At 36.2% G+C, this 16,063-nt stretch overlaps 1 protein-coding gene across 8 annotated transcripts in view; it reads left to right on the forward strand.

Annotated features, from left to right (window-relative positions):
- The window catches only part of LOC140166195 (diacylglycerol kinase zeta-like), a 434,180-nt gene that overhangs the window by 331,801 nt on the left and 86,316 nt on the right, over positions 1 to 16,063 (forward strand). For 7 of the 8 annotated variants that reach the window (XM_072189595.1, XM_072189599.1, XM_072189598.1 and 4 more), the window contains exon 2: positions 9,473 to 9,590. In XM_072189595.1, coding sequence (XP_072045696.1) covers positions 9,473 to 9,590 — 118 coding nt within the window. Of the gene's footprint in view, positions 1 to 8,838; positions 8,870 to 9,472; positions 9,591 to 16,063 lie in introns of those variants that run through there. The other variant, XM_072189602.1, reaches the window with a different exon arrangement.

The following is a 16,063-nucleotide window of genomic DNA, read 5'->3' on the forward strand; positions in this document are numbered from 1 at the left end:
CCAGTCCTATTCCTTTAGTTTGATTTAACTGTGAATAAAGATTTAAATTCTATATTCAATCGATTTTTAGAAAAAAAATGGCCAACTCTATAATAGAGGCCCCTTTTGTGGAGTAAAACTTTTCCTGATGATAAAGAAAATTGTCAGAAGGAGCCCAAAAATTGGCATATTACCTATACCATTGGCAACTCTGCTAGTATAAGCATGATGCACTGCTTATTCAAATATATCTGGCACCCGTCATCTTTACATAATTTTCAATCTTATGTAACATCACCAAATAAGAAAAACACAAAGTATGCATTTTAAAATAAAATCAACAGTATTGTGTACTTACATAACATGATTTGTATGGCAGCAATTTCCTCTATACATTTTTAAATGATTTAAGTGGAAGGACTTTTACATTTTAACTAGTTTGGAGACAGAAAAGTGGGTCAATTTTTATTTTAATATAACATTACTAAATACTGGAAAAGTAAATATAACTTTTTCTAGCGTACTTTTCACATAAATTGCAAATTACTAGTATGTATGATGTGAATACGGTATTCACACATAAATCTGCCACACTTTTCTGTCTCCAAGCAAGTTAAAAAGTAAAAGTCCTTCCCTATAAGTTTGAAACCCCATTATGATGATTTATATTTTGAGTTCAGTTTTTAAATTTTCATAACTCTAGAGTTAAAAATTAAATTCCAACAGTTCAAATGTAAAAGTCCTTGCCCTATAAGTTTGAAACCCCAGATGATGATTTCTATTTTGAGTTCAGTTTTAAATTTTCATAACTCTAAGAGTTAAAAATTAAAATTCTGACAGTTCAAATGTAAAAGTCCTTGCCCTTTAAGTTTGAAACCCCAGATGATGATTTAAACATTTATAGAGCTTGATATTACTACATATTTTGAATTCAGTTCTTAAATTTTCATGACTCTTACAGTTAAAAGTAAAAATCTAACAGTTCAAATGTAAAAGTCCTTCCCCTCTTAAGTTTGAAAACCCCAGATGATTATTTAATTTAACATTTATAAAACTTGATATTACTATTTTGAATTCAGTTTTTAAATTTTAATAATTCTAACATTTAAAAACTTTTAACACTTAAAATGTAAAAGTCCTTCCCCTATAAGTTTGAAACCCCCAGATGAGGATTTAAACATCTATTGAGCTTGATATTTTGAGCTCAGTATTCATCAAGTTTTCATAAAGGGAAGAAACCAGAAGTTTGATGACATTCTATAAATGAAAGTCTTTTTGTTTGTCCCTCCCTCCCTCCCTCAAATGTAAGTGTGAAATGTGGAAAATTCCAACCCAAAAAGCCAACTTTGACCAATATTTTAAAAGTTTTTGACAAACATATTTGTACCTTTTTTTTACTGCATCCCTTTTACTGTCATTGAACTTTTGGGTTGTTCGCTAACTCTGAAAAGTCTGACAAGAAAAAAAATCCTCATTGCCTTAAATCCTCATTGCCTACAAAAATGTGATGTGATGCTTTCCTTGGCTGGGTCAGCGAAAGACCTGTGGCTACCGGTCACCGACCTAGGACTTGGCATGTGGGGGGTCTCGGGTTCGAATCTTGACCGAAGAAAACCACTTGAGGCATTAAGGTTAGAACCACTATCGAGACTCCATATCTCCCACAGGGGGTGTGAATTTCAGAATTCAGATGGAGATACCTGAATTGGTGGCTCCATTTGAACACCCCTGTGTGGGATATATAGGTCATGTCTTTCATAGGGGGTATATGGGTTTCATCTGGAAAAGCCTATTCTATGAGCAGATCAGCAGCAATACTTTCAATGGCCCAGTATATAGACCATTTGACATCATTGTTTATCAACAAAGGCGAGGGACTGGTCTATTGATATGCTTGAATGAACCGCTACACTGTTCAATGGCTTTCTTGTACTATATGAAATGTGGCGATTTAAAATGCATGTGCCCTGAGCAAACTATGATGCGTACGCACACTGCAGGGCAAAGAACAATGATATTGCCATAATTCACACGCATACTGCCGGGCAATGACGACGTCACATGTCAAGTGGTCTATATATGTGCCACTGAGGATATACCGGAGGGTCCAAATGATGGGCATCCGAAATATTTGTACTTTGCCTACCCCCTTGACAATTGAACCCTGATACACATGGATGGTAGCCCTGGGGTTGTACAATAAGAAAATGCAAATTGTAATATCCAGATGCCCTGATCCAAAAGCTGTTGTTTGTTTGTGTGTGTGTGTTTGTACGTATGGTGACCCACTTATCATGTCATCATGATTTCTATGACCTACTTGCTCAGTGAGCTTATCACTAGGATCCATAACATGTTCATCTATCAGGGCACAGTTCTATAACCCCAATACATTTGTATATTCATTGAATGACCTCTGAAAAATTGGGAACAAAAACTCATACCCTGTAACTTGAGGTCAAATTTTGCACTATGAGTGTTTAATTGAGGTTATTGAACTATGATGTATCAAAATATCATCAGACTCACATGTTCTGACCTATTTTCATCTAATATGCCCAATTTTACCCATCGCTAACTTTCTTGTTTTATAGATGGTTATAATAATGGATACATTTAATTATGGTTTTATAAATAAGTAATTTAGATTTAATGGACAATGGGTATGGCTTAGAGATGTTGTAGAAAAATGTAAGAGGAGAGAGAGAGTGGCCTACTTTTATCACTGATAAAGTCGAACTTTGATCTGTTCATTGAGGATTCTTTGAAGCAGTTGAAATCCCCTATGGACGATTTTGGAAACATCTTCCATAGGGGGAGTATGTTTTTCAAATGTAATTGGTCAGAGTTAATCATTTTGAAACCCATAGCCCCCCTGTATTATGGCTTTCCTATATCTTCCACAACTGAAGTGAGTATTTCGAATAGAAGTTACTCAATTGTGTATTCTATTCAAAATTGATACTCCCTCTGTGGCAGACTTTAGCTAAATCTTTCACAGGGGTAGTGCGGATTTTAAATGGAATAGCCCAATATAAGTGTGATTCAGGCCCAGAGGAGGCACTCCCTATCTGAAATGGCAGGGATGTGCCTCGGCCATGTTAAAAGTAGGGGGCTTTCAGGTCAAATGTACAATTACAAAAATATGAGTTCATTCAGTACACAACCTGAATAAAAATGGGGTCATTCAGTATGAAACTATAAAAATAAAGGGGGCCATTGGGGTAACAAACTGTAAAATTGGGGTCATTGGGCACAAGATTGGCAAAAAGGTGGCATTGATTACACATAATTATGATTACACATAATGCCAAAACTGCCAAAAGGAAACTTGGCCACCTTGGGAACTTGAATCAATATTTAACAATTGGAATCAACTGGATGATTGAATATGACAAATCCCATTATTTCTCGAGGAGAACACAAATACCATCTGCTTTGGGAATAAAAAGGGGTAATTTGATAGCAGGTAATAGAAAAGTGGGGGTCATTGAGTACCTGAATTTTTTTTAAGGGGGCCATTGGGTATTAGGTAGGACAATAACACAAAAAAGGGGTCATTTGGTACAAGCCGGTTTGAAATAGGGGGTCTATCCCAAGGCACATGATGCATATCCGTTATGGGAGCCCCCGGTTTGAAATAGGGGTCTATCCCGAGGCACATGATGCATATCCGTTATGGGAGCCCCCCCCCGGATTGAAAAGTAGAAATGTTTTATGTTATATCAATTTACAAAACATTTTTCACTCTTCTAACATTATAGCCTGTCTTCTACAGAGCAAATATCCATTTCAAATAGAATAGACAATTAGCCTATTTGAAATATAGGCTTCAACATAAAAAGTTCCAAGTTTTGAGATATTTCTCAAAATATCAAGAGCTATTTTATGAGAACCACTAAACCAATACTAGGCTTGTTTGTACTCATTTTGATGAATTTTTCATGCTGATTCCAAATATGGTCATGAAAACTTACAACTCTGAAATTTTTGATTTTCTTTTTTTAATATTTGATACTTGTCGTCTGCAGTTGATATCCATGCGGAGAGAGTTATAGAGGAGATGGAAGAATTTTACATTGGCAAATTTAATTTCACACTACATGTCTTCATCAGGATGAATTCTTGGAGGTGTAGCCATGGGCGCCAATCCCGGAGGGACGGGGATATGGGTCCTCCCCTACTTTTCGCAGAATGACCCATTTTTGTTCTTTTCTGCCACTTTTTGACAATTCAGGTCGATTGTCCCCCCCACACACATTTCAAGCCGGATTGGCGCTTATTTTGCTTATGCTGATGTCAGACCTGGGATGTGACAGAAACATCCCTGATCAGACATGTGGTGAAAAATCTTTGAAAAGAAAAAGTAATTTTTCTTTGTTATAGATTCGCTTGCGGAAGGAAGTCAGTGAGACATGTTGATGAATTGATTGCATTATTACTTGTGTTGTATGTCCATGTAGGTAAACAGGGACATTATAGGCACAAGTCTTTAGTCTAGTTCTTTACTTCCTTCCCATTTGAATTGAAGATCTGGCTGTTGACTAAAAATAAGTTATGTTAGCAGCATCGGACTAATGGAAGATAAAAAATAATGGTAACTGATGATGATGGTTGGAAGATGTGATGAAGATGATAAATATAATGATGAAGATGATGAGGAGGAGGAAAGCGATGACAATGATGACAATAATAATAACAAAAAGCACAGTTTATCTCTTAACTCTAACCGTACCAGGTACTATACAAAATACTACTTGATATATGCACTGTTCGTGAGTGCATCCCACGTGGTGTGATGACGCAATCGCCCTAAGTGATATATAGGCATAGTTTCGCTGGCCAGCAAAGCCCAACACCCATGGCTAAGTGTCGCCAAACCAGTGCTTGGCATGCGAGGGGTCCCGGGTTCGAATCCCACCCAGAGCAAACAACTTCTTTCTTTGTTTTCTCTCTTTATTCCTTCCTTCTTTCCCTTCCCGTCGCCAAAAAGCTGTTAGGGTTAGGTCGGTCTAGCTGTTGGATTAAAAAGCCTACCTCAAGGCCCGGCCTCAAGGCAATTATGATGGGTTTACTTTCTTTTAAAGGTGGGTATTCAGATTTTTTCATATTTTGTTTGCTATCTTACATTGAGGCCTACCATTAAAACAATACGTTTCCAATTTTTGAGTTATATTACTCCAGCGATTTTGATATGAGAAGCAAAATGTGTATAACAATGGCCCATAGGATAAGGATAGTACATAATTATACTTTTGGTGTTGCGTACCACATTTTTGTTCACATCATCTAAACGAAACATAGGTGTTACATTTTGCTGGGGTAATGAGAAAAATATGAGGTTTCTTTTAATATCAAAATCTCAGTTTTGATGCGGTAATGTGGGGGGAGTAGGCTGTTGATCAGGTTGCACAATAGGACTATCTTACGGAAGTCAGTGAGACAGGCTGATTAATTGGTTGTATTATTGCGTGTGTTGTATGCCACTGTAGGTAAACACTGACATTATATATAGGAAAGGGTAGTTTATAGTCTAGTTCTTGCTCCAATTTTAATAGATTTTTATTGTGAAAAATAAGGTACTCTCTAAATGGTAAGGAGTGCAGCCTGCTGTCTTTTGGAATTTGCAAGAGAGCATTAAATAGCTCTTCTGGAGCCTTCAAGGAGAGCTGTTTAGAGCATTTACAATAGAATATGAGGAGGGAATAGTCAACTAAGGAGAGCTAAAATCACTCTCCTATATCCGATTTAAGGAGAGCAGTAGAGAGTGATTGCTCCCACTCTCCTCAAAATGCAGTCCCTGCTACAGTGATCACTCTAAGGAAGAGAAATGACAGGAGTGAAAATTGAGTCATATATCACTTTGGAAAGAGTAGAATTAGCTCTGGAAAGATTGAACAAGGAGTGCAATTCTAGGAGTGCAATTTACTCTCAAAGAGTGAAATTTCACTCAGAGTGAAACTTCACTCTATTGGGAGTGATCACTGCAGACAATCCATGAAAGATTGACTTGTCACTTGCAGCAATAACATAATTGATGATGATGATTGATGATAAAGATGATGATGAAGAGGAGGATGAGGAAAGTGATGACAAATGATGATGAATGAGGAGGATGATAATAATGAAAATAAAAAGCACAATTTGTCTGTTATCCGTCGATTGGAATTCAAGTTCGTGCTTGAAGGCAATTATGATGGGTTTACCGGCTTTTATATTATTTGATGCAATTCTCTGCGAAATAACCAAAATGAAAGATTTCTCAATAATGATACAATGGAAATTGTTGTTATGGTAACGCTTGTGGAAATAATTGGGTTATTCAGTTTAAATCCATACACTCTATGGAAGACATGACCTTAATCTCCTACACAGGAGTGTGAATTTCAAATTGGGATACCTGAATGGGTGACTCCATTTGAAAATCACACTCCTTGTGTGGGAGATTAAGGTTGTGTCTTCCATAGGGGGCATATGGATTTCAACTGTAATTACCATATGGAACGTGTCAAGGTATATATGATCACATGTATTGAACGAAATTGGACAATTGGGGTATCAAAATGCACCATCCTTCGCTTTATGTCAAAACATTGTGAAACTATAGGCGATTTATATGGGCTGTGTTACTTTTTGTGCAGTCTTTAATTTGATTTTGCTTTCATTTGATGTTTTAACAGTAAAAAGGAACATCTGTCTAATTGCCTTTGTGGTTAGGTTTGCCATTTGTGGAAAAATTAAAATGTTACTTTTAATGAAATAAAATAGTTATACATTCAGGAAATAAATGCTATTTATATAAAAAATAATAATCATGCTTGCATGTGTACAAATTTGTCATTTCAAACAAATTATTTCCATTCTTATAATGAGTTCTTAATTTTTTGACCTTTTTAGTCTTCAGGTTATATGAAAAGAAAATATTATAATCACAAAAGTAAGTCCTTGATTTACAGCAAGACTAGCATTATCTTTAATACTTGAGTAGTTCCTTGTATTAATATGATCAATTAATGGTGTTTAAAAGGACATGTCTTTGAGTTTGCAGAAATACAGAAAAATATGCTTACCCATGATGCATTGGTGACATTATGTGAAATCACATATGGAACTTTGCTATAACAACATGAGTAATGCGCCATGTGAGATTTAGTATAATTTCAGCAGTGAATCTTGGGAAGGCATAATTTCTGCTGTGGTGATGTGATATGAAAAAAAGACAAATTTACAAGTAGCTGCTATATTTGTTGTGTTTTTGTGATGGATGTGGATTTAGTTGCTGAGCACAGAATAAAAAACTTCTCCTTTTACAAAATCATGTCCGTCAGTTTTCAGTCATCTTCAACACTCTATTTCTTGACCTTATATCACACATGCTTTCAACATATACCATATATTATATAAGGCTATCATATTTTGTTCTTGTTTGATATTGATCTCACTTGAGACCATAGATTACATCTCGATGCATGGTGCAAAAGGTTATTTTGAGAAATATTGTGATGAGATTTGTTGATAAAATGCTGGTTTGAAAATGGCATGTGTGAGGAGGTTGAAGGCAGAGAGCTGACGGATATATCCTTTATTTTTTCCTCCAAATATTTAGGCTCATGTGTGAATGGATAAGCATTAGTATTTCTCACTTAAATCCGCCTGTCACTCGTTATACTGATTGCTGCTGGAAAAATATCGCTGGGTCAATGATTCGAAAATAGCAAGAGTGCAACGGTAATATGCAAGGATGACAATGTTAGATAATCGGGAATTGGTGAACATGAAGCTATGCAAATGAACATTTTGATGGGTGCTGAATTGATTTTTTAAAAGTTTTCTGCATTGGCGGGCAGAATGTTATGAATATTTATGCAAGTTAAGTCTGCTGCGGGAATCAACGGCACTGGATATAGTGTGAAAAAAATTTCAGCTATAACATTACCTTTATATATTGTCTTCTTCTTATATTGGTGCACCATTATGGATCAAAGCATTAAAGTGAATACAACAAGCCGTTGTTATTATGTGTTTCTTAATCACAAAATGGATAAATAACAACAAATTACTCAAAGGATGTTTGACAGCGACACTGAATTATGTGAAGACACTACCTGGATCGCTATTGTTTTAGAGTCGTACAAAAATTCCAACTTATTACTGCATGGATATGTGAAGACACATCAGATGCTTGGATCACTGTTGTTTTAGCCGTACAATGATTATAACTTAGCACTGGGTATGTGAGGACACATATGCCCGATCGCTATTGTTTAAGCCGTACAATGATTGCAACTTTTCACTGAGATGTGTGAGGACACATAACATAACTACATGGATCGCTATTGTTTTAGAGTCGTACAAAGATTCCAACTTATTACTGACTGAATATGTGAGGACATGTAACCACCTGGATCGCTATTGTTTTAGAGTCGTACAAAATTTCAACCTAGCACTGGATATGTGAGGACACATATCAACTGCCTGATCGCTATTGTTTAAGCCGTATAATGATTTCAACGTATCACTGAGATGTGAGGACACATAACCACCTGGATGCGTAGAATGATTACAACTTTTCACGTTTTGTTATGACCAACACCTGTTTACCTGAGGTTCACATGAAGCTTCCCACGATCATCATGCAGTCACGCAAAAAGTACAGTCTTCAAAAACAGGAGCGGTCAAGCTCACTCCAGGACATGGCCGGTACGTACCGTTCCGGTGTGCCGGAGGTGTGCGTGTACCATGATGTGAATGGGGATTATGATGATCAAGAACCGGTTGAGCCGGTAAAATTGGCTGAGATGAATGATCCAGATGATAGTACTGATGGAGCAGGACCATCTCGCCTTTTCATGACCGAGTCTTCGCCAATTAAGCGACCAGAGAGTTTTAAGTATGTTGGCTATCAATATAGGTTGTTTTCTGTGTGATAACTTAAAGATCTATGCTATAAATGATATAATAATATATTGGTTTATAATGTAGTAAAGCATTTTTATGTTGAATCTCAACAGACATATATGATTTTGCAAGTTTTGCAGGGTTTGACAGAGGTACAAGTTTAAGTTATTTTCTTTTGTGCACATTTGTGTGGCTATTTCTGTCGATGTCTGGCAAACTGAATTAAGGTCCAAAGTTATGTTTTTAGAAATCTAGTCCTATGTTTCTATAGAAATCTGGTTCTGCTAGGGGTATATTTTTACTTAAAAACTGACCTGGTAGAGTTTACCTCCAGGAACCCTGGATCTAACATGGATATCCAGAAAATCCTTGCAACCCCTGGCCCCCGGTGCATCCACTCCACACAGTATTGTAATTTTGAACTGAATGGCAGTTTGAGAGGTACACAATGCATCCACTCCATACCTTTCCTAAAGGGTTTTATTAAGCAAGTAGGGGCTATACACTTTCAAACCACCTGTCGGCAGGTCAATCCTGATATTACACTGTAATACTAACCATATTCCCTTTCTTTTTCTTTGCTTGTTTTTTACAGGAAAGCAATCTCCAAATCTAATGCCTATGCCAATCAGATGCATGGTTTTCCATCTCATCACCTGCCTACACAACGAGATTATAGCGAGAAGGAGATTAAAACAGCTGTAGACTGGAGCGTAAGTATGATAGGGGGCACTGAACTTTTGAAGTGACTGTATGTACCTGTCATTTATGCCCCCCCCCCTTTTTGAAGTCAAATATACCAGATGACCTATTTTTTTGGAAAGTCACACCTGATGACCCCTTTTTTTATTTTGGCTACCTAATGATCCCCTTTTTTCCAGAATTTTATTATCAAAATGCCATCATAAATTGCGGAAACATTAAAATTTGGCACATTTGGAACAAAAAATAGAATTTTGCTCAATTCTTTCAAAATTTTCGATGACCCCTTCTTTGAAAATTCTTCTTCTTCCAATATAGCACAGTCCGTTCGCACATAGCATATAATCATACTTTTTGCAAGATGGTGCAGGAAATTCTATATCCTTTATTTTCACTTTGTTATACCCAATGACCCGCTTTTTAAAACAACATTTTATACTGAAAGGTCTCTACTTCCTGATTTGGTAGGCACATAATCAGGGCTGTGACACTTGTATTCAAACCCTGTATAAAAAGTGAAGTCACTTTACGGCAGTTTAATTGACACATCGGCAGTTTGAGTGACAGTTGCTAGGCTTTTTCAGTACACCTAGTAACTTCCTGGTAACGCTCAGGCACTTTAGCCTAAAATTTACGCACGTTCGCACAACAACATTGTGCGTACTTATGCCACAGTGGAACAGACTTATCCCGTATTAAATTGACAAGTTCGTATTTGATTGACAGTTGCTGGGCATTTTCAGTACACCAAATTTATCCAAGATGGCGGACATCGAGTGCTAATTTACGTACTCTTTCCAGCAAAAATACAGCTGATTTAGCCAAAGTCAACATGGGGTCATCGCAGATAATATTTTCCTAGCATATTGAGCTAACTTCTCAGCTACTTGGTTTTTCAAAATATAGTAATGGAAAAAAACAACCAAATGTTCGTCGGTTTTCGCAATTTAATTTTTTTTTTAAACAATGACGTAAACATGCATCATCTCTTTCACAGGTGATACACTCCTACACAGCTATGCCATCACATGCATGAAGGCGCATAGGCTGAGTGACTGACTTCATTTGCGCAAACGAGTGGCTTATCCTGTAGTATATTAGTACTCGAGAATTCTTGACATAATCATCACTTATAAAGTTGATTCCCCCAATTTAACCCATCTGAACTATAAAAAAATATTGTTGTACTTAAATGGTAGGCAATTTCTGAAAGAAAGCATCATAGAGGAATGGATTTCTTCTGTCTTTTGATAACTTACTTGTCACATTGTGACTTAATTTATATCAATTAATTTGACAAAATTAAAATTCCTAAAATAGCAAATTTGCTGTTGAATAAGCCAACAATGAACACAACATAAAGCGTATAATACCATCACCCTGCAGTAAGCCTGTTTTATAGAGGCAGGGAAAATGCTTTGGGGAAGTGAAAATCTCAATTTGTAATTTTTTATATCTCCCCTTTATTCACTTAAATTCTGGTATATATTGTGCAAATCAATTACAAAGACTTTCACAGATCAATCAATGACAAAAAAAGATCTGAAATTGTTGATAAATCAGGAGAGTATCCTCAACTCTCTTCACACGGGTGTCGACTGCAGACGACATGTTTAAAAAAAAAATTTAAAAATCAAAAATTTCAGATATATAAATTTTCATGACCATATTTGGAATCAGCATGAAAAATACATTAAAATGAGTACAAACAAGCCTAGTATTGGTTCAGTACTTCTTAAGATAGCTCTTGATATTTTGAGAAAATATTTCAAAACTTCAACTTGTTCTGTTGAAGCGTGTGGCTAGCACGCAGAGCATTAAAATATTTTCTTTTCAGAAATATCAACAAAATGTGAAGAAAGAAAACATAATGTCTAGCTTACATTAGTGAATATTCTAAAGGGGCACAAAAATGGCATGTGTAGGAAATAGTGTAGTTTGGGAATGACAGATCTCTGAGGTTGTATTGAACAAGTTAAAAAACAGTGGCGTAACCAGGATTTTTGTGTGAGGGGGCAAAGCTAGATTTTTGTCCCCATGTAAGGTGCAAGTCCAGATTTTCATCTCCATTTAGGAGGCAAAGCCAGATTTTTGTCCCCACTTGTCAATTTTTGTCTCATTTTTGGTCATTTCAAGGACATTTCGCTCTTTACCCATCCACATTTTGTCCCTGAAAACTTTCTGAGGGCACTCTGTGCCCCCTGGCTAGGCGACTGATCAAAAAGCACAGAAAATGAGTTCATCTGTACATGAAGCTAGTGGAAATTAGCTTCATGATCTGTAGAACCAAAAGTGGCAAGTTTTCCATTTTAAAGAAAACAGAATAAAATCCCAGAATTGGAGTAGAAAACAAAAAACATACAAAATTCGGATAGCGCTGAATTTGTGTTTGAATGGTAAGTAACCTTTGCAAGATTTACATTGTCTTCTACAAATATCAAGCCAATTACTTTAAAAAAAAGCTTAAAAGCTTAGAGTAAATAAACTAGAAATGGAGAAGTCAACAAGCAGCTAGGGCGACATGGCCACAATGATGATCTGGATCCATCAAATTATCCTCAGTTTATACATCTAGGTACTATTATCGCAAATTTCAACAGACGATTTTGTTTTTCTGGTCAACAGGGACCAAAATTTGAAGATTCTCTTCTACAAAATCCAGTCAATTACTTCAACAGCTTAAAACAAATTCACTAAAAATAGAGGCTTTGAAAGCAGACGACATAGCCACTATGTTGATCCATGAAATTGTCTGCTCATTTTAAACATTATATAAGTAAAGTCACTTCCACTTACGGATCTCATTTGTCAAAACAAAACAAATGTAAGCACAAAGAGTGGGCAAGAAAGTGTTGGTAAGGAACAGGAAGACCGTATTTGACCCTGAGTCAGACTCAGATTGTCTTTGAATCCTAGCATAGCCTAGATTGAACCATGAAAGAACTAGTACTTCCATGATTGAAGCACTGGTGTGATTGATGTAATCTAATTAGCTTGACACAATGGTCAAAGACCTAACTTAATTATTGTTTTGTGTTTTCATCCATCTGTCTGCAGTGTGGATTTCTATGTGTGGATGTCAATGGTCTAATAGCTTGTCACAGTATGGTTATCTTTTTATAGAGATGTGTGATACTGCTGAGGCATGGGACTCAGATGTTGCGAAAGATTCCATATAAATAAGTTTGATACTCTAGCGCTAATACTACACTACTGTTCTGAAAATTGCCATACAGACTTCAAGTTAAGGATCTCAAAGTTCAAAGGATGATTTTATTTATTTGAGTCTCCTGAGCAAAGTTGTAGATTGTCTGCTACAAATATCCAGCCAATTACTTCAAAAGCTTAAAATAAACACAATAATGATAGAGGATTTGAAAGTAGGTGACATATCTACTATAGGGATCCGTGGAATTGTCTGCGCATTTTAAACATATATAAAAGTAACTTCTAGCAACAGATCTCAAAGTTCAAAGGATGATTTTATTGATTTGATTCTTTCACCTGAAAATTTTAGATTGTATTCGGCAAAATCCAGTCAATTACTTCAACAGCTTAAAATAAATTCACTAAAAATAGAGGCTTTGAAAGCAGACGACATAGCCACTATGTTGATCCATGGAATTGTCTGCTCATTTTAAACATGTATATAAGTAAAGTCATTTCGAGTGGGCAAGAAAGCTTTTTGTAAGAAATGGGAAGACTGTATTTGACCCTGAGTCAGACTCAGTTTGTCTTTGATTTTCTGGCATAGCCTAGATTGAACCATGGAAGAACTAGTACTTCCATGATTGAACCACTGGTGTGATTGAAGTAATCTAATTAGCTTGACACTATGGGCAAAGACCTAACTTAATTATTGTTTTGTGTTTTCATCCATCTGTCTGCAGTGTGGATTTCTATGTGTGGATGTCAATGGTCTAATAGCTTGTCACAGTATGGTTATCTTTTTATAGAGATGTGTGATACTGCTGAGGCATGGGACTCAGATGTTGCAAAAGATTCCATATAAATAAGTTTGATACTCTAGCGCTAATACTACACTACTGTTATGAAAATTGCCATACAGACTTCAAGTTAAGGATCTCAAAGTTCAAAGGATGATTTTATTTATTTGAGTCACCTGGGCAAAGTTGTAGATTGTCTCCTACAAATATCCAGCCAATTACTTCAAAAGCTTAAAATAAATACAATAATGATCAAGGATTTGAAAGTAGGTGACATATCTACTATAGGGATCCATGGAATTGTCTGCGCATTTTAAACATGTATAAAAGTAACTTCTAGTAACAGATCTCAAAGTTCAAAGGATGATTTTATTGATTTGAGTCACCAGGAAAAAATTGTAGATTGTATCCTGCAAAATCCAGTCAATTACTTCAACAGCTTAAAATAAATACACTAAAAATAGAGGCCTTGAAAGCAGACAACATAGCAATGTTGATCCATAGAATTGTCTTCTACCCTGTATATAAGCGAAGTCACTTCTAGTTACGGATCTCATTTGTCAAAACAAACAAATGCAAGCACAGAGAGTGGGCAAGAAAGCTTTTGGTAAGAAAAGGGAAGACTGTATTTGACCCGGAGTCAGACTCAGCTCGGGACTCCGCTTGTGTTTGATTTTCTGACATAGCCTAGATTGAACCATGGAAGAACTAGTACTTCCATGATTGAACCATTGGTGTGATTGATGTAATCTAATTAGCTGACACTGTGGGCAAAGACTTAACTTAATTATTGTTTTGTGTCTTCATCCATTTGTCTGTGTGGATTTCTATGTGTGGATGTCAATGGTCTAATAGCTTGTCACAGTATGTTCATCTTTTAGGGATGTGTGATACTGCTGAGGCATGGGACTCAGATGTTGCGAAAGATTCCATATAAATAAGTTTGATACTCTAGCGCTAATACTTCACTACTGTTATGAAAATTGCCATACAGACTTCAAGTTAAGGATCTCAAAGTTCAAAGGATGATTTTATTTATTTGAGTCACCTGAGCAAAGTTGTAGATTGTCTCCTACAAATATCCAGCCAATTACTTCAAAAGCTTAAAATAAATACAATAATGATAGAGGATTTGAAAGTAGGTGACATATCTACTATAGGGATCCATAGAATTGTCTGCACATTTTAAACATGTATAAAAGTAATTTCTAGTAACAGATCTCAAAGTTCAAAGGATGATTTTATTTATTTGAGTCACTGGGACAAAATTGTAGATTGTATTCGGCAAAATCCAGTCAATTACTTCAACAGCTTAAAATAAATTCACTAAAAATAGAAGCTTTGAAAGCAGACGACATAGCCACAATGTTGATCCATGGAATTGTCTGCTCATTTTAAACATGTATACAAGTAAAGTCACTTCCAATTACGGATCTCATTTGTCAAAACAAACAAATGCAAGCACAGAGAAAGCTTTTGGTTAGAAAAGAGAAGACCGTATTTGACCCGGAGTCAGACTCAGCTTGTGTTTGATTCCTGGCATAACCTAGATTGAACCATTGGTGAGATTGATGTAATCTAATTAGCTTGACACTGGGGCAAGGATTTGATTATTGTTATGTGTCTTCATCCATTTGTCTGTGTGGATGTCAATGGTCTAATAACATGCATCTTATAGATGTGGGATACTGTTGAGGTGTGGGACTTGGGGAGTTAAGATGTTGCAAAAGATTTCAAATTTGCTGGTAAAAATTGTGATTTTTATAAACGCTTTCTTGCTCACTCTCTGTGCTTGCATTTTGACAAATGAGATCCGTAACTTGAAGTGATTTCCATGGATCACCATTGTGGATATGTGACCTGCTTTTAAAATAATTGAATGTTCTGTGGGTTACTAACATGTTTCATGATGTAAAACCTTGCTGTTATAGAACCACAGAATTGCCAATTAAAGGTAGTCCCTGATAAAGTAGGTAATGGTGCCTCCAATGGACGAGGTACAAAACACACCAAGGATCAAAGGATAAAATAAATAAACAAAAATAAAATGTTTCATGCAGATAAATTGCTCTTCCTCAGGGGCAAACAACAAAAATATATACAGCAAAGAATTAAATCTAGTTACAAGTGGGTAGCAAGCATAAAAATTAATCAAATCATAGTAAATAATTTTAGTAAGATCAAGTTAGCAAGCAAAATATCAAAACTACAGAGACACAAATACAGTGTCTCTGCAGAAAGGGAGCTTGCTTGATCTTTTTTTTTTTGCTCTTGCTCTTCACTTTTTCAAACCATCGAAGAAAAAAAAATTGGGTCAACAATTCACAACTTTTGCGGCAAAATATATTTCCGGCAGTACATTTGCAAGTTGTGCCCGTCCCAGTTCCGAAATCCTGTCTACACCACTGGTAATTTGTGCTGAGTACAACCCTCCTGGGATTGACCTCGTCCAACATATATTCAGAATGTTAGTCCGAAATCCTGGTTACGCCACTGGTAATTTGTACTGGTACTGAGTACACACACCCCTCCCGGGA

The sequence above is a fragment of the Amphiura filiformis genome, chromosome 12, assembly GCF_039555335.1.
Source record: "Amphiura filiformis chromosome 12, Afil_fr2py, whole genome shotgun sequence".
Classification (NCBI taxonomy): domain Eukaryota; kingdom Metazoa; phylum Echinodermata; class Ophiuroidea; order Amphilepidida; family Amphiuridae; genus Amphiura; species Amphiura filiformis.